The sequence below is a fragment of the Prunus dulcis genome, chromosome 6 (assembly GCF_902201215.1).
Source record: "Prunus dulcis chromosome 6, ALMONDv2, whole genome shotgun sequence".
Lineage (NCBI taxonomy): Eukaryota > Viridiplantae > Streptophyta > Magnoliopsida > Rosales > Rosaceae > Prunus > Prunus dulcis.
In genome coordinates, this window is record NC_047655.1 from 7,778,355 (window position 1) to 7,797,541 (window position 19,187).

The 19,187-nt window shown below is 37.2% G+C and overlaps 3 protein-coding genes across 4 annotated transcripts; 1 reads left to right on the plus strand and 2 right to left on the minus strand.

The window, feature by feature from the left end:
- Nucleotides 1-2,043: 2,043 nt before the first annotated feature.
- LOC117632381 (high-affinity nitrate transporter 2.1-like) lies at nucleotides 2,044-4,180 on the plus strand. Its single transcript, XM_034365838.1, has 3 exons — nucleotides 2,044-2,934; nucleotides 3,064-3,179; nucleotides 3,514-4,180. The coding sequence occupies exons 1-3, from the start codon at nucleotides 2,125-2,127 to the stop codon at nucleotides 4,178-4,180; spliced, it is 1,593 nt and encodes a 530-aa protein (XP_034221729.1). The 5' UTR covers nucleotides 2,044-2,124.
- A 3,340-nt stretch (nucleotides 4,181-7,520) lies between these two features.
- Nucleotides 7,521-10,246, minus strand: LOC117629546. Of its 2 annotated transcripts, none has more exons than XM_034362059.1 (4): nucleotides 10,108-10,246; nucleotides 8,322-8,473; nucleotides 7,964-8,112; nucleotides 7,521-7,876 (listed from the first exon to the last, which is right to left on the minus strand). In XM_034362059.1, the coding sequence occupies exons 1-4, from the start codon at nucleotides 10,154-10,156 to the stop codon at nucleotides 7,864-7,866; spliced, it is 363 nt and encodes a 120-aa protein (XP_034217950.1). In that variant the 5' UTR covers nucleotides 10,157-10,246; the 3' UTR covers nucleotides 7,521-7,863. The 2 variants fall into 2 exon arrangements, with proteins under 2 accessions (XP_034217950.1, XP_034217948.1); XM_034362057.1 differs by having other exon boundaries at nucleotides 7,521-7,854; nucleotides 10,108-10,240.
- Nucleotides 10,247-13,525: 3,279 nt separating this feature from the next.
- Nucleotides 13,526-18,759, minus strand: LOC117629798 (cell division cycle protein 48 homolog). The gene is made up of 9 exons (XM_034362409.1): nucleotides 18,531-18,759; nucleotides 18,217-18,376; nucleotides 17,549-17,777; nucleotides 16,350-17,116; nucleotides 15,739-15,960; nucleotides 15,552-15,623; nucleotides 15,159-15,440; nucleotides 14,553-14,912; nucleotides 13,526-14,059 (listed from the first exon to the last, which is right to left on the minus strand). Exons 1-9 carry the CDS (start codon nucleotides 18,557-18,559, stop codon nucleotides 13,769-13,771), a joined length of 2,412 nt encoding a protein of 803 aa, XP_034218300.1. The 5' UTR covers nucleotides 18,560-18,759; the 3' UTR covers nucleotides 13,526-13,768.
- Nucleotides 18,760-19,187: the final 428 nt, after the last annotated feature.

Sequence of the window (19,187 nt, forward strand, 5' to 3'; positions counted from 1 at the left end):
AGTGAGAAATTCCCATCTTCTCTAATTTAGACAATCTCTTGTACTAATAAATAAATAAAAAAGAGTTACTTATCAAAATACAAAAGGTCTTATAATTATGTCAGCAAACACACTTGTCTTTGTAGCTCTTAAACAAATAATAAGAGGCCTCAACTACAGCTCCATCCAATGCATTCCCGACTAATTATAAACACAAATACCAAGTCATGTTGTCAAAAGCCCCTCGAAAACATTACACAAAGAACTCTATCAGCAAGTGAAAGGTTAAGTATTGGGTTATATACATATCATATACCATATATCCATCAACCATTACAACAAGCAAACGATTGATAATGAGAAAAGGAAAGGTACCATTTGACCTGTCACCTGAGAATTATAAGTAGGAGTTTGTGGGGCATACATTGTCCAAATAATTACATTTCAATAATAGTTAATATAACTAGGGCACAATGGCACCTTAATAAGATATTAGCTAGTTACATGATGAATTGTAATGGGTGTGAAGGACAAAAAGAAGATATCATCCGTCGTCATTGCCCCCTGATTGACTAGCAAATTGCAGAGTATATATAATTCTTCTTAAAATATCTGCAGTTTGGCTAGTTGCTTGTGGTAGGCTTGCAATACATTATTAGTACAAACATGTCTTCCGTACGTCAATGTGTGATAATGGTCCAAATTAACAGTCTAACACTTTAATATATGTGGTTAAATTATCTGATAAGATAATATTATTTTATATATAAACGTAATGCTTTCATATGTTAGATGAATAATGTTTTCCTCCTTACCCAAAAGGGAGAACTCCTCCTCACCTATTAATATGGCTCAACCACAAACTAACGTGCTTGTCTTTTCTTTTGTTTTTTATTTTCACTTTAATTATTCTTAAACATCTAAATAATTGCTCTATTAAACAGCTAATGATGCCTATTAACCATCGATCCTTCGAGACATCGTTGACACTGAAGTCAGGTTGAATACGACATATGAATTTTGGCTCTTAGAGCAAAAGTAAACACATTAAAAAATCAGCATGAATCAATAAAACATATATAAAAGTAGGGGTGGGTGGAGTGAGGTGCTAGATGAGAAAAATAAACTAGTTCTTACTTGTAAGGGTTCTTAATTAATTGTAGGCTTTCACTTCAACAATTTTGAGCCGATATTTAAATGTTTGAAAGTGCATTTGGCAGAGCCAAAAATGTTGCAAACTAAAAATGTTGTTGATATTATTGGAATGAAAAAGATAAAAGAGAAATACTAACTAACGAGACGTTTAAAATAGAATTTTTATATGAATTTATTGTCACCTCATGATAAAGTTAATGTTAAGCTCGATCGATTTTATACAATAAACATGAGGTGATAGTAAGTTCATGTAGAAACTTTCTGTTAAGTAAGTCCCGTTAACATTCTTCTCTGAAAAATAAATAAAAGGTGTTTCTTTTAAAGTTAGAGAATCATTTTTTGTAGACTTGCAGTGCTTCTCTACGTAACACTGTGTGTGTTCTTTTTTGATGAGATATGGGGGAACAAAACCCCAAAGAGAACTGTGTGTGTTCTTTATGAAGTCTTCTCTTGATAAAAAAGAGTTATTGAATGGAAGGGTTTGCTACAAAAACACTTGTTATTTTACTACAAAGTGTACAAAACAATAAATAAATAAAAGCTATATAAATCTGTATGTCATATCATCTGTAATACTCTAACCATTTTACAGTGGTCCATGGAACGTGCAATGTGTACAAATCCCGAGCCGAGTTCATTAGGGTTCATTGACTTAATTAATATTTGATTATCCTAATTATACGCGGCTACCAGTTAGTTAACCTGCTGGATGGCCCATTAGGGAAGGTTTATGTGATCCCTTGGGATATACGATGAGACTTTTCCTGTTCACATAAGATGCGGCAAAATGGATAACAAAAGTGTTGAGAATCTTTCCTTGCCTCTTCATAACCCTTCACACAATGTCAACTCCAAGCCCTATATAAATGCCACACTCCCATATACCTTCCCCACACAACCCTAGAACTTCATTTAGTCTAAGTAGTTTCTAAATTCGAAACTCGAGTTTTGAAACTCGAGATTCAAAATCCAAACTCCAAACCCCAAATAATGGCCGAAGTCGAAGGTGAACCCGGAAGCTCCATGCATGGGGTGACAGGCAGAGAGCAAACCTTTGCGTTCTCAGTAGCTTCCCCCATCGTCCCAACAGACCCAACAGCCAAATTTGACCTACCAGTTGATTCAGAGCACAAGGCCAAAGTTTTCAAAATCTTCTCTTTGGCCAACCCTCACATGAGAACCTTCCACTTGTCTTGGATCTCCTTCTTCACTTGCTTTGTCTCAACTTTTGCAGCGGCCCCACTTGTCCCTATAATCCGAGACAACCTCAACCTCACAAAGCAAGACATTGGAAATGCTGGGGTTGCCTCTGTCTCAGGCAGCATATTCTCAAGACTTGTAATGGGTGCAGTGTGCGATTTGCTAGGGCCACGATATGGGTGTGCCTTTCTCATGATGCTCTGCGCACCCACTGTGTTTTGCATGTCATTTGTATCTGATGCTGGGGGCTACTTGGCAGTGAGATTCATGATTGGTTTTTCGCTTGCTACATTCGTGTCATGCCAGTATTGGATGAGTACCATGTTTAACGGTAAGATTATTGGGCTGGTTAATGGGACAGCTGCTGGGTGGGGAAACATGGGTGGTGGGGCCACCCAGCTCTTGATGCCATTGGTGTTTGATATCATTGGAAGAGTTGGTGCAACTCCTTTCACTGCTTGGAGAATTGCCTTTTTCATCCCTGGCTGGCTTCATGTCATTACGGGAATAATGGTCTTGACCCTTGGCCAAGACTTGCCTGATGGGAATCTTGCTGCCCTGCAAAAGAAGGGTGATGTTGCCAAAGATCAATTCTCCAAGGTCAGTTTTCTTTATATTTAAGGCCTTTTGGAATCTTTGCTTATGTATTCATGACTTTCGAATATTCATGAATATTTATACAGAATAAGCTGATTGATGTTCCTCCCCTCCAATTTGAATATTGTTCAGGTATTGTGGCATGCTATAACAAACTACAGGACATGGATCTTTGTCCTTCTCTATGGCTACTCCATGGGTGTTGAATTGTCCATTGATAATGTTATTGCTGAATACTTCTATGACAGGTTTGTTCTTCATTTTTTGTTCTTCTTTTGATTTTTAAAGAGTATAATGATTTTTACCATCTTTGTTGATCATACGTTTTTCAAGTGACCCACATGTCATATCGGGTCCCACCACAAGAATATAATGTTGTTAACAACACTAGTTAGCGAAATATTTCTTTTTAAATATCTGACATGTTATGTTGTCAAACTGTCAATCTCGACCACACATTTAAATTAGAGATGTTCAAAAGACTAGATTGAGAATTTCCAACCCAACATATGTATATGTTTGAACAACAAAGTATTTTGAGAGATAGCTGGGATTAATTTCAAATGTCCTTTAATCAAACAGGTTCAATCTCAAGCTTCACACAGCTGGAATCATTGCTGCAGCATTTGGCATGGCCAACATAGTGGCCCGTCCCTTTGGAGGATTTGCGTCTGATCGAGCAGCCAGGTACTTTGGCATGAGGGGCAGGCTATGGACTCTTTGGATCCTCCAAACACTAGGAGGAGTCTTTTGCATCTGGCTCGGCCGAGCAAACTCACTCCCCATTGCGGTCTTTGCCATGATCCTCTTCTCTGTAGGAGCCCAAGCTGCATGCGGAGCCACCTTTGGCGTCATCCCCTTCATCTCCCGGCGATCCCTCGGCATCATATCGGGCCTCACTGGAGCGGGTGGGAACTTCGGGTCCGGGCTGACCCAACTAGTGTTCTTCTCAAGCTCAGCATTCTCAACTGCGACAGGGTTGTCTCTGATGGGGGTAATGATCGTGGGCTGCACACTTCCAGTGGCTTTGGTGCACTTCCCTCAGTGGGGGAGCATGTTCCTTCCCCCTTCAAAAGATGTCGTGAAATCGACGGAAGAGTTTTACTATGGAGCTGAGTGGAATGAGGAGGAGAAGCAGAAGGGGCTGCACCAGCAGAGTTTGAGGTTTGCAGAGAATAGTAGGTCTGAGCGTGGTAGGCGTGTTGCCTCAGCTCCAACCCCACCCAGCACCACACCTTCCCATGTTTAGTCAAACAAGGGAAAAAGGTCAACATGCACCAAGGTGCATATGTGCTATTTTGTATCATCTCAATCAATCATATGTGTACTGTATTTCTATTAGAAATACAAGAGATGATCAGTTGAGTTGAGACAAGTAGTTTTATTTGTAATGAAAATAGAGTTGGCATATAGCGTGTGCCTCTATGTATCTTGTACACAAACGCTTTTACTTTCAAGGTTTAAACTTATGATCATTTTCAGTACTAGTTTTATTTTTATTATTTTATTATTTTTATAATTTTGTTTTGTTACATTCATATAATAGATTTGTTTTTGTGTTTTCCCTATAAAAAAAAACTTATGTTGGAACTTTCTTATAACCAAATGAATGGGCAAGTTGAATAATGGATATTGTCTAGTTAGGATACAGCTAGCATATATGTTACAAATCTGAATTATGAAAGAAAAAAAAAACATTGTTATATATTCTCATGTTTTAACTAAGCAGTGAATGCCAATCAATATATACATAACCTTAAGTATATTTAAAACACCTAAGTATTCAATAATTACATGTTTAGAGCTAAATATTTTTAGGAGTAATGCTACACTTACCACATTTTTATCCTACATTTTTATACCACATGATGTGTCATGTCCATATTATATGCCACATCAATTAAATCAATGAGGTGTATTTTAACTAAGGCAATTAGAAAAACAAATACTGGAATAAATCATAAAAGAAAAGAAAATATTAAATAATTTTAATTGATGTGGCTGTCCACCTCAATTGCCACATAAGATGGTATAAAGATGTAGTATACAAATGTAGTAAGAGTAGCATTATTCTATTTCTAATTGACTCATGTCTAATTTGTTTTAGAGGAAATTTTAACGTAAATTCTAAGTCATTTATTACAAATTCTATATATAATATAATATAATATAATATAAGATGGATAAAAATATGGGGGGGCCAGAGCCACTCCAGCTCTAGGAGTGGCTCGCCATTGGTTGTGAGTATGATTGTCACATTATTACGTGGTGTTATTAATTCACGTAATATAGTGGATGACAATATTACTATAGCTTAATATTTAATAAATACATTCATACATTATAATATGAATGAATTAATAACAACACGTTACAATATAACCGTCACACCCAAACATCAAGACAAGCCAATTTGCTCCCGCCCAAGGATTCTAGAATCTTGTTGTCAATTAAAATAGATTCTCTAGAGAATTATTGATGCAGATGTCAATGGGTGTTTGTGGCATCCATGCGAACTTATCCATAAATGGCATTCGAGGTTGGATGGAATTTGGAAATCTAATTTAATAATAGAGAGATCCTCAATTATTAGCTGGGCAGAAGTTGACTTGTTTATGTTTAAGAAACACAAAAGGAAATGAACATTCGTATTATCGTATACATTATCTAAGAACAAAATATGCATACGGAGTAACAATTTTTTTTGGAAAAAAATAAATAAATGCAATCAACCACTTAAAATATATATATATATATATATATATATATATATATATAAACTTATCTTTTTTGTGAAAATTATCAAATGTGGAGAATACTCTACGCAATGTTGGGGTCATTTTGCAGGAGAGATGAACAAGGCTCTGTATTTCCCCCACTTTTGAATTAATAAGAACTAGGCATGAGAGAAACTTCTCTATCTCTGTTTCATTGTCCTATTTTCTGTGTCACCTATCAAAAGAGGAGAGAGATAAGAAAAGAGAGTAATGAAACGGAGTTAGGGAATTATTTTTCTCGTGCAAAACTTAGGAAGTGCTTTGTTTCTCATGATGGCTCCTTGAGATCGCAATGAAAAGAGATTCAATGTTTATTACAAATTGAAAGAGGTCTTGACATAAGAAGCATGAATAAAGTCGGAACCATGAATTTTACAAAACTTTTGACCACGTGAAGGATGCTTGCTTGCTATATGATTGTTAATGGGCATGAGGTAGGCTAATTCTGGCTACAATGGGCCGAAAGCTGCCATGGGCTAAAGCCCAGTTCCTTGGGTATAAATTTTTCGTATCAGTAATGAGTACGAGAAGAAAGTGAATGATTTCCATTCCTGACTTCTCCAGCGTTTACTTGTAATCATAAATGGAAAAATATGTGGGCCACACCTTAAAATCCGTACATCCCCTCAAAACTAGGAATCATATCAACTAGGAGGGGGTAGTTGATCCGATTCCCATTCCTTTTTTCCCTTATTACATTCCAAGAATACTCTTACCACTTTACGATAATTCCAAAACACCCTAATCACTATTGAAAAAAGCAAAAATTTTCCCTTTTCACCTTGGTTGCTAGCCTCTACTTGTCTTATTATGCTTCTTATCACGGTGTCATATATATATATATATATATATATATTCTAATATATTCCTTCTATTATTATATACTAGTTTTTTCATCACTCGTCATATAGTATCATATAATATATATTAGTTGTAAAATAAAGTTTTGTCAATTTGCTTTTTTACAACTTAGGTGAAAATTTTATATTTATATGTGCAAGGCATTTTAGTAATCAAATTAGTTTTAGGTTATGATTCATGAGAATGAGTAAACAATGACAATGGGAATCAACTTCATTCATGTGCTGCTTCCGTATAATTAGTAAACAGCTTAATAGGAATTATTCTTCTCATACCAATTCATTACTTCCCCTATTCCTAAATTTCCTAATTCCTTACTTCCTCCAATCCTGATAAGTAAATGGCCCCTAAAGTCTACAAGTTTAGCATATGAGAATGTGCTTGGTGGTTTCCTCAATATAGGCTATGCTTGCATGCAGGAGGGTTTCTAAGAAGCTTTGATGGAGGATGAGGTTTTGGCTACGGTGGTTGGAGGGGAGAGCTTGAGGTTGTGGCTTACAGTAGCTCGAATTTTCTCTAGCGCAATTTGAATTGAGGCTTAGAAGAATGGTTATGGCTCTGGTTTTTATGTATGCTCGTGCTTGGGTGAAGGGTTCTCCAAGGCGTTTCAAAGCTTGGGGATTTAGTCATGATGTTAAAGGGTTTCAAAGGGTAAGAGAGTGGAAAGCATAAAGCTTCTCTATATTTTTTGGGCATCGACAAGACAACGTCGAACAATTAAAAATCCAACATTATCGAACTATGAAGGCGTGACAGAGTTTTGTAGGTTTTATGTTATAGTGTGCCAAAATTGTTGTGCGTGTTTTGGTATTTTGTTTTTGGGTGTCTTGCTTTCTATAGCACTTGAAACTTTTGTTTTACGTTCTCTGTTCAACAGATGATGAACAATATAAGATGTTCTGCCATTGTTGTAACTGAGTATTGGACTACACTGGAGAGTGTAAATAGAGCTTCTCTTAACAAAAGGTATTTATATCCCTCATCAATAGATGTGATTAAACTTGGGGTGTTTGTGTGATCTTACAATACAAATATATACATCACCCATCACTTGATCTACAACCAATGCAGCAATTGACAGACTACAAAACAAAGAGGACATTTTAAATCTTCCAAAGTGGAAGCCTACAAGCCGATATATGTCTTACATACACGTCAAATGTGCGGTCTCCTCTATCTGAAGCACAAAGATGGTTACAGCAAAACTATCTTTCCACGGCCACTGCAGGTAAGGCATGATCGGGCAGAGGAGCATTTTGTACAGTAGCTCCATTTCTTTGGAAGCCTGATGCCATTAAGGAAGAATTCTGGCATTAATGGAACCCAAAGTGTTTGCTGAGAGAGAAAGAGAGAGTAGAGAAGGAAAAGTGAGAGAAACTCAAAAGAAAGTGTACCCTGCTGTGTATCGAGTGGCCATATTCTTAGAAGCCAATCTTGCCCTCTCAGCACTTTCATCTGAGAGTCTCTTAAGAACGAAGCCTTCGCCTTTGCATTCGGGACATATGCCAGAACCACCACAGGCTTCACAGATTTTCATAGGAACCTGCACTTCTGAAAAGTAGTTCATTTGGAGAGATAGCTCAAGCATAGGAAAAGAGATGCGGCACAGTCATGACCGCCCGATCATTACTTTCCTCTCACTGTTGAATATGACATATCATGTCTTTGTAAACTACTTTCCCACCCCAGTTAGATGAAAGTAGAGCTCAGTTAAGTTGAGTTGATTTTTTTGTTTTAGAATTAAGTACATACCTCAGCTGCCTCAGAAGCTTTGGTTCTCCTCACAAGAATGGTAGCTGCTGTACCAACAACTGCAGCAGCAACCGCTATTGAAGCCGCTGTTTCAGGTAGAGCAGCAGATGCCAGGGATGGTCTTCTTCTTTGCTCTTGCAGCTTTACATTGACTGAAGAACAAAAGTTAGGATCCAACCATTAAAGTGCATTATATCATAAGACAATTCAGCCAGAAACACTAATCATTTAACAATATAGCCTTATACTTTAAGAAACATCAAAATATATGAATCAGGAAGAAATTTTTCCAGGTAATTTAACTAAGTTCTTGCTTGCTGATGGAGGATTTCACAAACTTGATTAAGCATTGTAAATAATTAAAAAACTAACTACCACAGTAAGTGGCATGTATTGTAGCCTGAATTGTACAAAAGAAAGCTAAAGTGTCAAAGAACAAAAACATGGAAATGCCATGATGTTATGATTTGTACGTTTCAATTACACTTCTTATAAGCTCCCACTCTGCATATTTCGTGTTTTAATTTTTAGCTTACCAGCCTCAAATCCAGACGACTGATACAGTAAAACTTAGTCTGATAATTAGGCGTAATAACACATTGTTTTCCATCCCTAAATTTAAGTAACAGATTAGATCGGTTGTCCAGTAGAGCTAAACGAATATCACTCAACACTTCAGAAACCAGCCCAGACTTAGTAAAAAAACTATTCAACTTTAGGTACATGGGCATATATAGACAACAATGTATAGAGTTCTGTACTAGTTGTTGTGCCAGTTGGATCATGTGTACCGGGAAAGAAATAGACAAGTCCAGGACCCCCACATGATACATGTGAGCGCTTAAGTCTCAAGAGAAGTTGAATGAAAAAACAATTTCCTACACAAATGGTAAAGCCAATTATGGACTATTCAACATAGCCTAACATATTTCCAGCCTTCACAAGGTTCAGGTTCCTCCTTGTTCCCTACCAGTCACATTAAAGTTCAACCTAAATCCTAAATATCACCATCTTGCTCCCCCCACCCCATCTTATCTTTTTCACTCTCCATCTCCCTAAAGATGGTGTGCTCAATAGAATCTCTAAACCCATATTAGCACAAGAAACAAATTCTTCACTAACCAAAAGCAAGTAACAGACAAGGACATACTAGTGTATAGGTTTGGAGTAATTGCTCCCCCAGATAAGGTTCTGGGTTCAAGTCCTCGTATCCTGAAATAAAGAACACTTTTAACTCCTAGAGAAGAGGCTATCCACCAAACCAAACAAACCAAGAAGCACCATCCAGCAAGATCAGATTGACATTATGGTGGGCTTTATTGAGCATTTGAGAGTCATTAGGAAGTGGGTTCTAATGATTTGGCTATGCCACCATACCCATTCATTGTAATCTTTATGGAGGAAGGTTGCTGTTGAAATGGTTTTCATAATTATAACAGATAAAAATATGGCCCTTTTGTTAATGACTTTTTCATAGAAATTGAGTTGTTGAAGGTGTTGAAGTGAAGAGATACCAATAAATGGGGAAACTTAAAATTTGATGGTGGTTAAAGAATAGATGGCTTATCTCATTTGTCTCATGTCTTGGACACATTTCTGCTGCTTACCAACCTCCAGTACCAAGATTTAAAATTTCTAAAATGAAATCAATCAACAACCTTCACTTCCCACGTATTAACACTCTCATGAAATGGAAAGATATGCAGGTGAACAATAAAGACATACATAACGGCCATGGAAGCTGAAGTTTGATGCTTGAAATAAACCAAAAATAGGGTTATCTTACTCTGAGGAAGGGAAGAAAACGATAGTTTATGCACAGCCAGCTCCATCATTTACTGTGTTTCCGAGTAAGGCAAACACCAGGCTCCGAGGAATATGATTTGCTCTGGTCTCTTAATCTTAACTGCCTTATCTTGGCTGCTGGGGCTGGTCTCTATTTGCCATTGATTATGTATACAATTTCAGAACTGCCATTTTATTTTTGGAATTCAAAATTAGACATGGTAAGGGTTTGGGTCGTGTTGGATTGTGCGAAAATATCTAAACTTAACACGACCAGGTTAAGCTAATGAGTGAAGAAATGCAAAAATGAACCCGTTTCAACCCGTGCCCCAAATAACCCATTGAAATAATTTTAGTAAATAAATAAATCACTAAACTACCGGAATAGTACTAAAAATAAGTAGCTAATAGGTTCACCCGTTTTCAACACCACCCAATAAACTTCAGCCTTAACACCGAATTTTTGTGTGAGTGTTCATCTTATGTTAACAAGCCGTATACAAATTATTATTTTTTTTTAATCTACTCAAATAGTGCATAATCATAGTAGAAAATTGTTGAAAATGGGACATATATGTGACTCAATTATGCTAAAGCTCATACATTAAAATTGAATGAAACAAGGAGCACTCCAAGACTAATCTCTTTACATGCAATCATATGCGAACAACATGTAAGGTAAATTCATATATTTTTTAGGTTCGAAGTTTAAACTAAGGATGTTTAAGTTTACAACTCGTTTCATGTTCATTCTTACTTTTGAACCTCCCGTACATATAAGGGTAAAGATGTCTTTGACACTGAACATACATATTTCTCCAACAACAACAAGAATAAAAAGAACACAACATATTTCTTTACCATAATATCAATTCTTGAAAGTTGGTATTGTCTATATCACTAGAGTAAGTATATGTCCTACTGCATTGAGAACATTAATCTTTATGTGAAATGTAGTTGCTGATCTACAATTCTCAGAAGAGTCGAATTAAATTTCATAAAAGTTGTTAAACCCACGATGCAAAAGATGTCAATGGATAGCGGTTGCAGCAATCAAATTAATTCCTTCATAAATATCTTCAATGTCTTCTTCTTCTTCTGTGGGCGTAAAGCTTCTCAATTGCTTCATTATTTGCATTTTGTTTGTTGGAGAGGCAATTATTAGATGGAATAGACTTTATTATAATTTATAATATGCTTTTTTTTTTCCTTCTGGAATTAAGAAACATCCTAATTATCTTTAAAAAAGGAAGTAGTTGGGCAATTTTTGAATCCTTGTTACTCTACTATTTAGTAGTTGCTTGCTTATGGGTCAATGCTGCTAATGCGATTATGTGGCAGTGTTACGGTCATATTTAAGAATTATCCTTTTTAACAAGTTTTTTGTAGAAAACTTCCTAAATATTATTTTATCATACAAGTTAAATCTAACTTTCATGTATTTTAATTAAGCACCTCTGTTTTCATTCTCTGTATGTTTGTTCAATTTATGTTCTTTTTTTTCTTTTTCTTTTTTCAGATTTCTTATAACTAAGGTACAAAAGGTGAGTACTGCAGATACTTCTTAAATCCTAAAGTTGTTGGGCTTCTATGAAGTTTCCTTTCAACCAAAATTTGACATTTTAAAAATATAAAAAAATTGTCAATTGGCGCGTCTCTCTCTCTCTCTCTCACAAAATCAATTTCACTTTTTTTGGGTTTGGAAAAAGGAAAAAAAATTGAATTGATCTGGAATTAATAATGGGAAGATATAGAGGGCCGGGTGCAAACCGTGCCATATGACAGAAGCTCACGGGCATCCTCCTTTCTCTACAGTCTAAAAAAACACCCACCACACAACAACTCATATCGTATATTCAGTCATACTCATCACCACCACCACAACCCCAAAACTAATATTTGCATTTGAATTTGCTAGCGATGAGCTGTGCACCCTCTGCCTTGTTCAGCTACTCACGAGCCCATTTAAGACCCCTTTTCAATTTCACCTCCTTTTTCGCAACACTAGCCCCATAAATAAAACCCCATATAAACCCTCGCATCCTCAACCCAACCCTCAAATTTACATTACATTCCTCACAAACCCAAAAAACCCTCACTCAAAACATATTTCAGACATGTCCTCCTATATTCTTTGCATTGCCCTCATATATTCCCTGCTCTTCTTTCCTTGTTTTGACGTCTCTTTGGCTGCAAGAAACATCCCGTCTAGCGCCCCGAGCACGATGGTGAGGCCTTTGGTCACGGAGGGGCTAGATCACTATGTGAGCATGAAGCCTCAGGACTTGAATCACAAGCAACAAGTTTTTCATGGGAGGGAAGTGAAGGGTTGCTTGCCAAAAGGGTTTAGGCATGCCTCGGCTCCAAGCCGGTATGTGAACTATCACGCACTTGGCCAAGGCTGTTCTTCTATGCGCTCCAAGAAACCTTGATGGGGAAGACTGGGAAAAGGATTCAAGTGGTATTTTGCATATGATTTCCGCGTTTTATGAGTGGTGGATTAATGGATTGTATGTGCGGATTATACATATTACAAAGTGTCACTCACAATATGCACGTGAGTCTCACTATTTTATGGTGAATTTACTCGCGTATTGTGAGAGTGATTTTATATAAATGGCACTTACGAAGATTCTTAAAAATAGATGGAAGTGAGAAACGTATAAGGGTTAAGTATACTTTTGAGTCATGATGGTTAAATGAAAAGTGGTTTATTTAATTTATTACGTTTATTTTTCACCCATATCAAGTAGTTTTTGAACCTAAGATTCTCCCATGCGCCATTTTTCTTTTCTTTATTTTTATACAGCTATCCTACGTTTCGATCATAGAATGCAAAAGGTAAATATTTGGCTGACTTTGAATCTCCAGCAAAAATTTCATATGAATTCTTTATAATAAATAAATAAAAAGTTCATTTCACGTGAATAGTGAGACTCTGTTTACATCGTGGTTAAAAACTGGTGACCAATTTCCGACATTTCTCTTAATTTTTGAGAGTCATCATCCATGACACCAGGCACTAAAACCTGGCCCATCTCAAGAGGGTGAGAAGTCATGCACCTGACTTGAAGCCGGCGTAAAGCAAAATGACATCATCTGCAATTTGATCTATAAAATACCTACCTACAATTCTTGCAATATTTCAGTTTCTTTTGTCCATTAGGTGAAGGCTCGGGTAATTCCACAAAATCCAGCCACTCCAAAATAATTTAGAGCTGAGATTAAAACTACCCTCCCAATCCACCATAGATCATCTATAGACCAAAGTCAAGTAGGCAAGCCAGAAGCAGTGGGCTCTATACTCATCGCTCCAAGTCGCAATCCATCCCATCTGAAGAGGAACAACAAAGCAAAACCGGTAGCATCTAACTCGACTTCATCCAGTACAGAGAACTTATCTATTCAAACATAACAAATTCCATGAATATAGTAAGTGGCCTTTTTCAATCCATCCATCCATTGATTGATAGAAATTGATTAACAGCATATGAAACTTGAAACAGCATGTCATCCTAGCAAACCCCACAAACTCTTTAATACACACAAGACTAGGCATAACTATGCAAAGGAAAGGCTTCCTCCAGGGTGGCACGAGGAGCAGACAAAAGCATATCAGTAGACACAAATGTCACCCGAAACCATGCATATATAAATAAATATTAACTATACAAATCATCTTCGTCAGCCCCACCAGCAGAAGTTGCGAATGGATCAGCACCAGTTGCCCCAGTTTGGTTATCAGCAAACCTAAACTCAGTTCCGAAACCTCTGGACTGCTGCAAGGTCTGAGCAAAGGTCTGATATTTGCGAATATCTGCATCGCTGACACTCCTACGAGCATATTTCATTGACTCCTCAAAATGAGCAGCTTTAATCTCTGCCACTTCGTCATCGATGTCCTCATCCATAGAATCCGGATTCTCCCCTCTCCTCCTCTCCCGCTCTATATCCTGCAATCACATCATGCGTTAATGATGTATAGAACTTGTGCAGAATTTATGTTACATGCAGTGTCAATCCATGTCTACAAGGCTAGATAACCACATCCCAAGTTTTGGGATGTGAACCAGAGAGATTTGCATGTTTCATCAAATGGAACCACCCTGTTCAAAGCCATTCACTTTTTGCATAAAAATATTGCCATATAAAGCCCCTAATCGCTACAGCCAAAAGAGAAGCACAATGAAATCAGATATGCAAGGCTTGAAAGTCAAATTGGTGAGGTTCCAAGTTAACAGCTCTGAACAAGCAGAGCTTGTAGTTTCGAGAAATAACTTGGTTAAGCAGCCAGGTTCAGTTATTCATGCGAGAACAAGTTTGTACTTCACATTTGGTCAAGAGGAAAGGTACAATCATGAAAATTTAAGCTATCAACGTTTATGACCAATATAAATGAGGAATATTAGGAAGGTGAAGAAGCAACAAGGACAAATGAGGAGATACCTTCTCAATATTTTCTCTTATGGCATACTTGCAGGACCGCTGGCAGATCTCTGTGATATCAGCCCCACTAAAGCCCTGTGTAAACCTGGCCAATGCTCTCAAATCAACATCTTTTGAGACAGGTGATTTTCTCAAGCAGGATTTAAAGATTTGGAAACGCGATTCTTCATCAGGAAGAGGAATATAAATCAATTGATCAAGACGGCCAGGTCGGAGAAGTGCTGGGTCAATGATGTCAGGTCGGTTTGTGGCCCCAATAATGAAAACCGTCTTTTTTGCTGTCATGCCATCCATTTCAGTCAGGAGTTGGTTAAGAACCCGATCAGCAGCACCCCCTGCATCCCCAGAACTGCTTCCTCTCTGCAACAATCAGTGTGAAGTAAAATCAACAAATCAAAAGGAAACTAAAGCAAATTATGGGCATCCTAACAAGGTTAAATTACCACTATTCTGCTATTCAATTATATTGAAGCAAACACTTCTCCTACACAAACTAATAAGCAAGTGGAACCAAATTTGCAGTTCAAATTTCAGATGACTTTAATGTATGAAAATCATACGAGCACAGTTAAAAGCAAATAAAAGTCAATAAACGATAAAACTGACCTGTGTAGCAATGGAATCAAGCTCATCAAAGAAAAGGACACATGGTGCAGATGCACGAGCCTTGTCAAAGATTTCTCGAACATTGGCTTCACTCTCACCAAACCACATGGTGAGTAGTTCAGGGCCTTTGATACTAATGAAGTTAGCTTGACATTCATTTGCGATTGCCTTGGCCAAAAGAGTTTTCCCACATCCTGGGGGTCCATAGAAAAGGACCCCTTTAGAAGGTGACATGCCAAATTTCTCAAACTTCTCTGGGTGCTCAACAGGATATTGAACAGTCTTCGAGAAAACAAGGCAGAGACAAAAAAGACTTGGTTGTAAGCACTAAGCAGAGAAAGAAAAAAAAAAAACAAGATATAAACAGAATACCTATAAAATAAAAGTTATTACCTCTTGTAGCTCCCGCTTGACATTTTCAAGGCCTCCAATATCCTCCCAACTAACATTGGGAACTTCAACAACCTGACCCAAATCAAAGAATAGAAAGAAAGATTTTTTAAAAAAAAATCATATCTCAAAAATATAAAATGATAATTCTATACAACACTAGATGGAATCCAAGCCGAATAACACTCACCGTTTCGCGCAAAGCAGATGGATTGCTTGTTCCTAGAGCAGTCTGGAAGTGCTCATTTGTTACAGCCATTGAGTTGAGTATCTCTGCATCAATGGTTTCATCTTCCAAGTCAATCACATCCATCTTCTCCCTAATGCATTGGAGTGCAGCTTCAGTGCAGAGAGCAGCAAGGTCAGCACCAACATACCCATGTGTATCTTTGGAAATCCTCTCTAAATCAACCTGAACAGCAGGAAGCATAATTTATAACAGCTGAAGGAAGATAAAGAATGAACAACATAAACCAGATTGGCATTTAAGAAACAAACTTTTACAAATGATACAGGCCAACTTTGCGAACACATAACCAGATTTTTCAAGCTTACAGTATGGTCCATCAAACCTATGCTTTAGTAATCATATGTAACACGTATAACTTAGAGTTTCCTTTTGGTTTATAGGATAACTTATGGTGTCACTAGCTTGTTTAAACGGATCCAGTTAATGTTAGGGAACCAAAACTGTCATCATCTATTTTTTTTTTTTTTTTGAATAGAAACATTGTATTGATAAATACAGTACATGCTTTACCTTTAAAACAAACTTAGAGAAAAAGAACAGGTTCAACTTACATCATCGGAGAGTTTCATGTTCTTGGTGTGAATGCGAAGAACTTCAAGACGCCCAACTTCATCAGGAACACCAATGTCTATCTCCCTATCAAACCTACCAAACCTTCTCAAAGCCGAGTCAATACTGTTTGGACGATTTGTAGCACCAATAACAATAACGTGAGCTCTAGATTTCAATCCGTCCATCAGAGTCAAAAGTTGAGAAACAATCCGCCTTTCAACCTCACCGTGTGTCTTCTCCCTCTTAGGAGCAATTGAATCAAGCTCATCAATAAAGATGATTGATGGGGCATTCTTCTCCGCTTCTTCAAATGCCTTTCTGAGATTGCTCTCACTCTCTCCAGCCAATTTAGACATAATCTCTGGCCCATTAATGCAAAAGAAAAAAGCACCAGTTTCATTGGCAACAGCTCTGGCTATTAATGTCTTTCCTGAACCTGGGGGTCCATAAAGTAGAATTCCTTTTGGTGGTTTCACACCAATAGATTTAAACAGTTGAGGATGCCTCAGTGGCAGCTCAACTAATTCACGGATTTGAGCCATCTGCTTCCGAACACCACCCACATCATCATAACCAACTTCATCCAACCTTTCCTCATCCTCCCTTTTCACTGGTTCCCCCTCACAGAAGATCTCGGTGTATGGGGCAACCACACAATATTCTCCTGGGTCTGTTTCAATAACCTTGAACTCTACACTTCTCATTCCTCCTCTGACAAGGAACAGATCTCCTTTCCTCACAGGGCGATAAGCTTCCAAGAAGTAAGCTGCAGACAAAACAAAGGGATAGAGCAAGCCAAGTTTTAATGTCAAGTCCCAAAAATAAATTGAAAGAAATTTAGCCTAAAGGAATATAATCCTATCCTAGACAAAAAAGCCAGACACTAGAAAGCATGTCGAGACAGCGAAAATCAATTGCAGAAGCCTTTCAGATTCTCCATGAATGGCATGCACAGATAACATGGAATGGAAAGCAATCCAAAGAAAAGCCAAACTATTTCAAATTTGAGATAAGAACTTAAAGAAAGGGCTACAGAAAGGAATAAAAACAAATGAGCGAAGCCATTAACCTCTTCCCAGACCAACAATCCCCAGAATGACCCTGGGAAAGCAAAAGTTGTAGAAACTCTAGGATGATCCCTAAGTCAATAACAATTTCAAAAGGAAATAATGACTAGCAAAATAGGTCAAGAACTCACGTTTCAAAAAGGCATCAAAGAGATTTCCAGTAACTCCTTCTATGGAGTCATCAATAGGCAGAATGTGAACACGTTTCCCATACTTCACATCAGGGCATTGGTGTACAGACACAACATCTCCAAGTCGAACCCTCAAATTCGATCTGACAACCTTGTTCATCCTGATTCTTGGCTCTTCACAGGTGTCATCAGCAAGTGCAATGCAGATTGTGTCCTTCCGTTTCTTCCCCTGAAAACTCAATTACAGATAATTAAATAAACAACACATAAACAAATCAAAACAACTGCAAATTAAAAAAACAAAAAAAAACAATGTCAAACAACTTGGGTAGGCTCCCGTTGTATAACACCAATGTAATAAGCATTTATTGGCTTCATGCTGCCATGCATCAAACAAGTTCAGATTATGCAAATTTGATAACCTTTACTTTTTATAATTCGAAAGCTTGACCTTCCAAACCAATGAGTATACAAAGCAACCCAACTACGGTTTTTAAACACAGTTGCAATTTCTGAATCTAAGTTGTTTCAAAGAAAATACAGGTTATGCAAAATTAAATGCCCTAAAACCTTATCCTAACAAAGCCCTAGCGTGATACTTTATTTATAAAAATATATTGACAAGCTACCAATAACAAATCAATAATTTTCGATTAGCAAAAAAATACCTTGATGAGGATAGTGTCGCCACGGAAAAGCTGGAGCTTTTCCATGGTCTCTGGATGCATCGAAACGACAGAGTTGTCATCGTTTATAGCCTCATCCACGACGAGACGGTTCGGCGACTTCTTCCGCTCCAAAATCGCGGTCGAGAAGTCCTTCTTCTTCCTGGAAAACCATGAAATCCACAATCAAAACTGAAGATTTACAAAAATAAAAAAATTGAAAAAACAAACTTCAATACATAAAAATTATTACTTTAAAACAAAAAACAAAAAATTGATGGTGGATTTTGAAATATAATGGCAGTGGGTTGACTTACGAGTCGGACGATTCGGCTGGGTGAGCCATGGTGGAGATTTCAGAGATCAGGAAGTATGGTAGACGAAAAGCGAAGAGACCAAGAGAGCGAGAGTGTTTGTGTGATCTTGTGTGTGGGTGGATATATCTGGGCCTGAGTTTTATGGCTTGTTTGGCACGAAAATCGGAGAAATATTTCTAACTGGGTTGTTTGGTTATATGGAGAAGCAGTAACCCGAATTGGACTTGGAATAGGAATAGAAGTTGGGATGGGAATTACGTCTACGGTGCACCAACTTTTTAAATAATAAATAAATATACTTGTTAACTGGCTTTTCCAGGTAACTGCATTGCAAATTTCAAATTGCAATTGATGACAATTCATTCAATTAATTCCTTTATTTTACAACACTTGCTGTGAAATAAAGTGTTTTCTCTTTTCATAATTGCATCCCAAAAATGCAAAAGTATGCAAACGAGTTATCGATTGCATATTTAAATTGTAAAAGTATGCTTATACATTAGCAATTGCATAATTAAATTGCACAATAGGAGTCACATTATGGTATTTAGATTTTTTTTTTTTAAACATACCTTCCAACATGTTGGTATTTCTTTCTTAAACGTAGTGAGAAATAGAGCAAGAGCAAAGTTCTCTATTTTTGAAAAGTCATTTTTC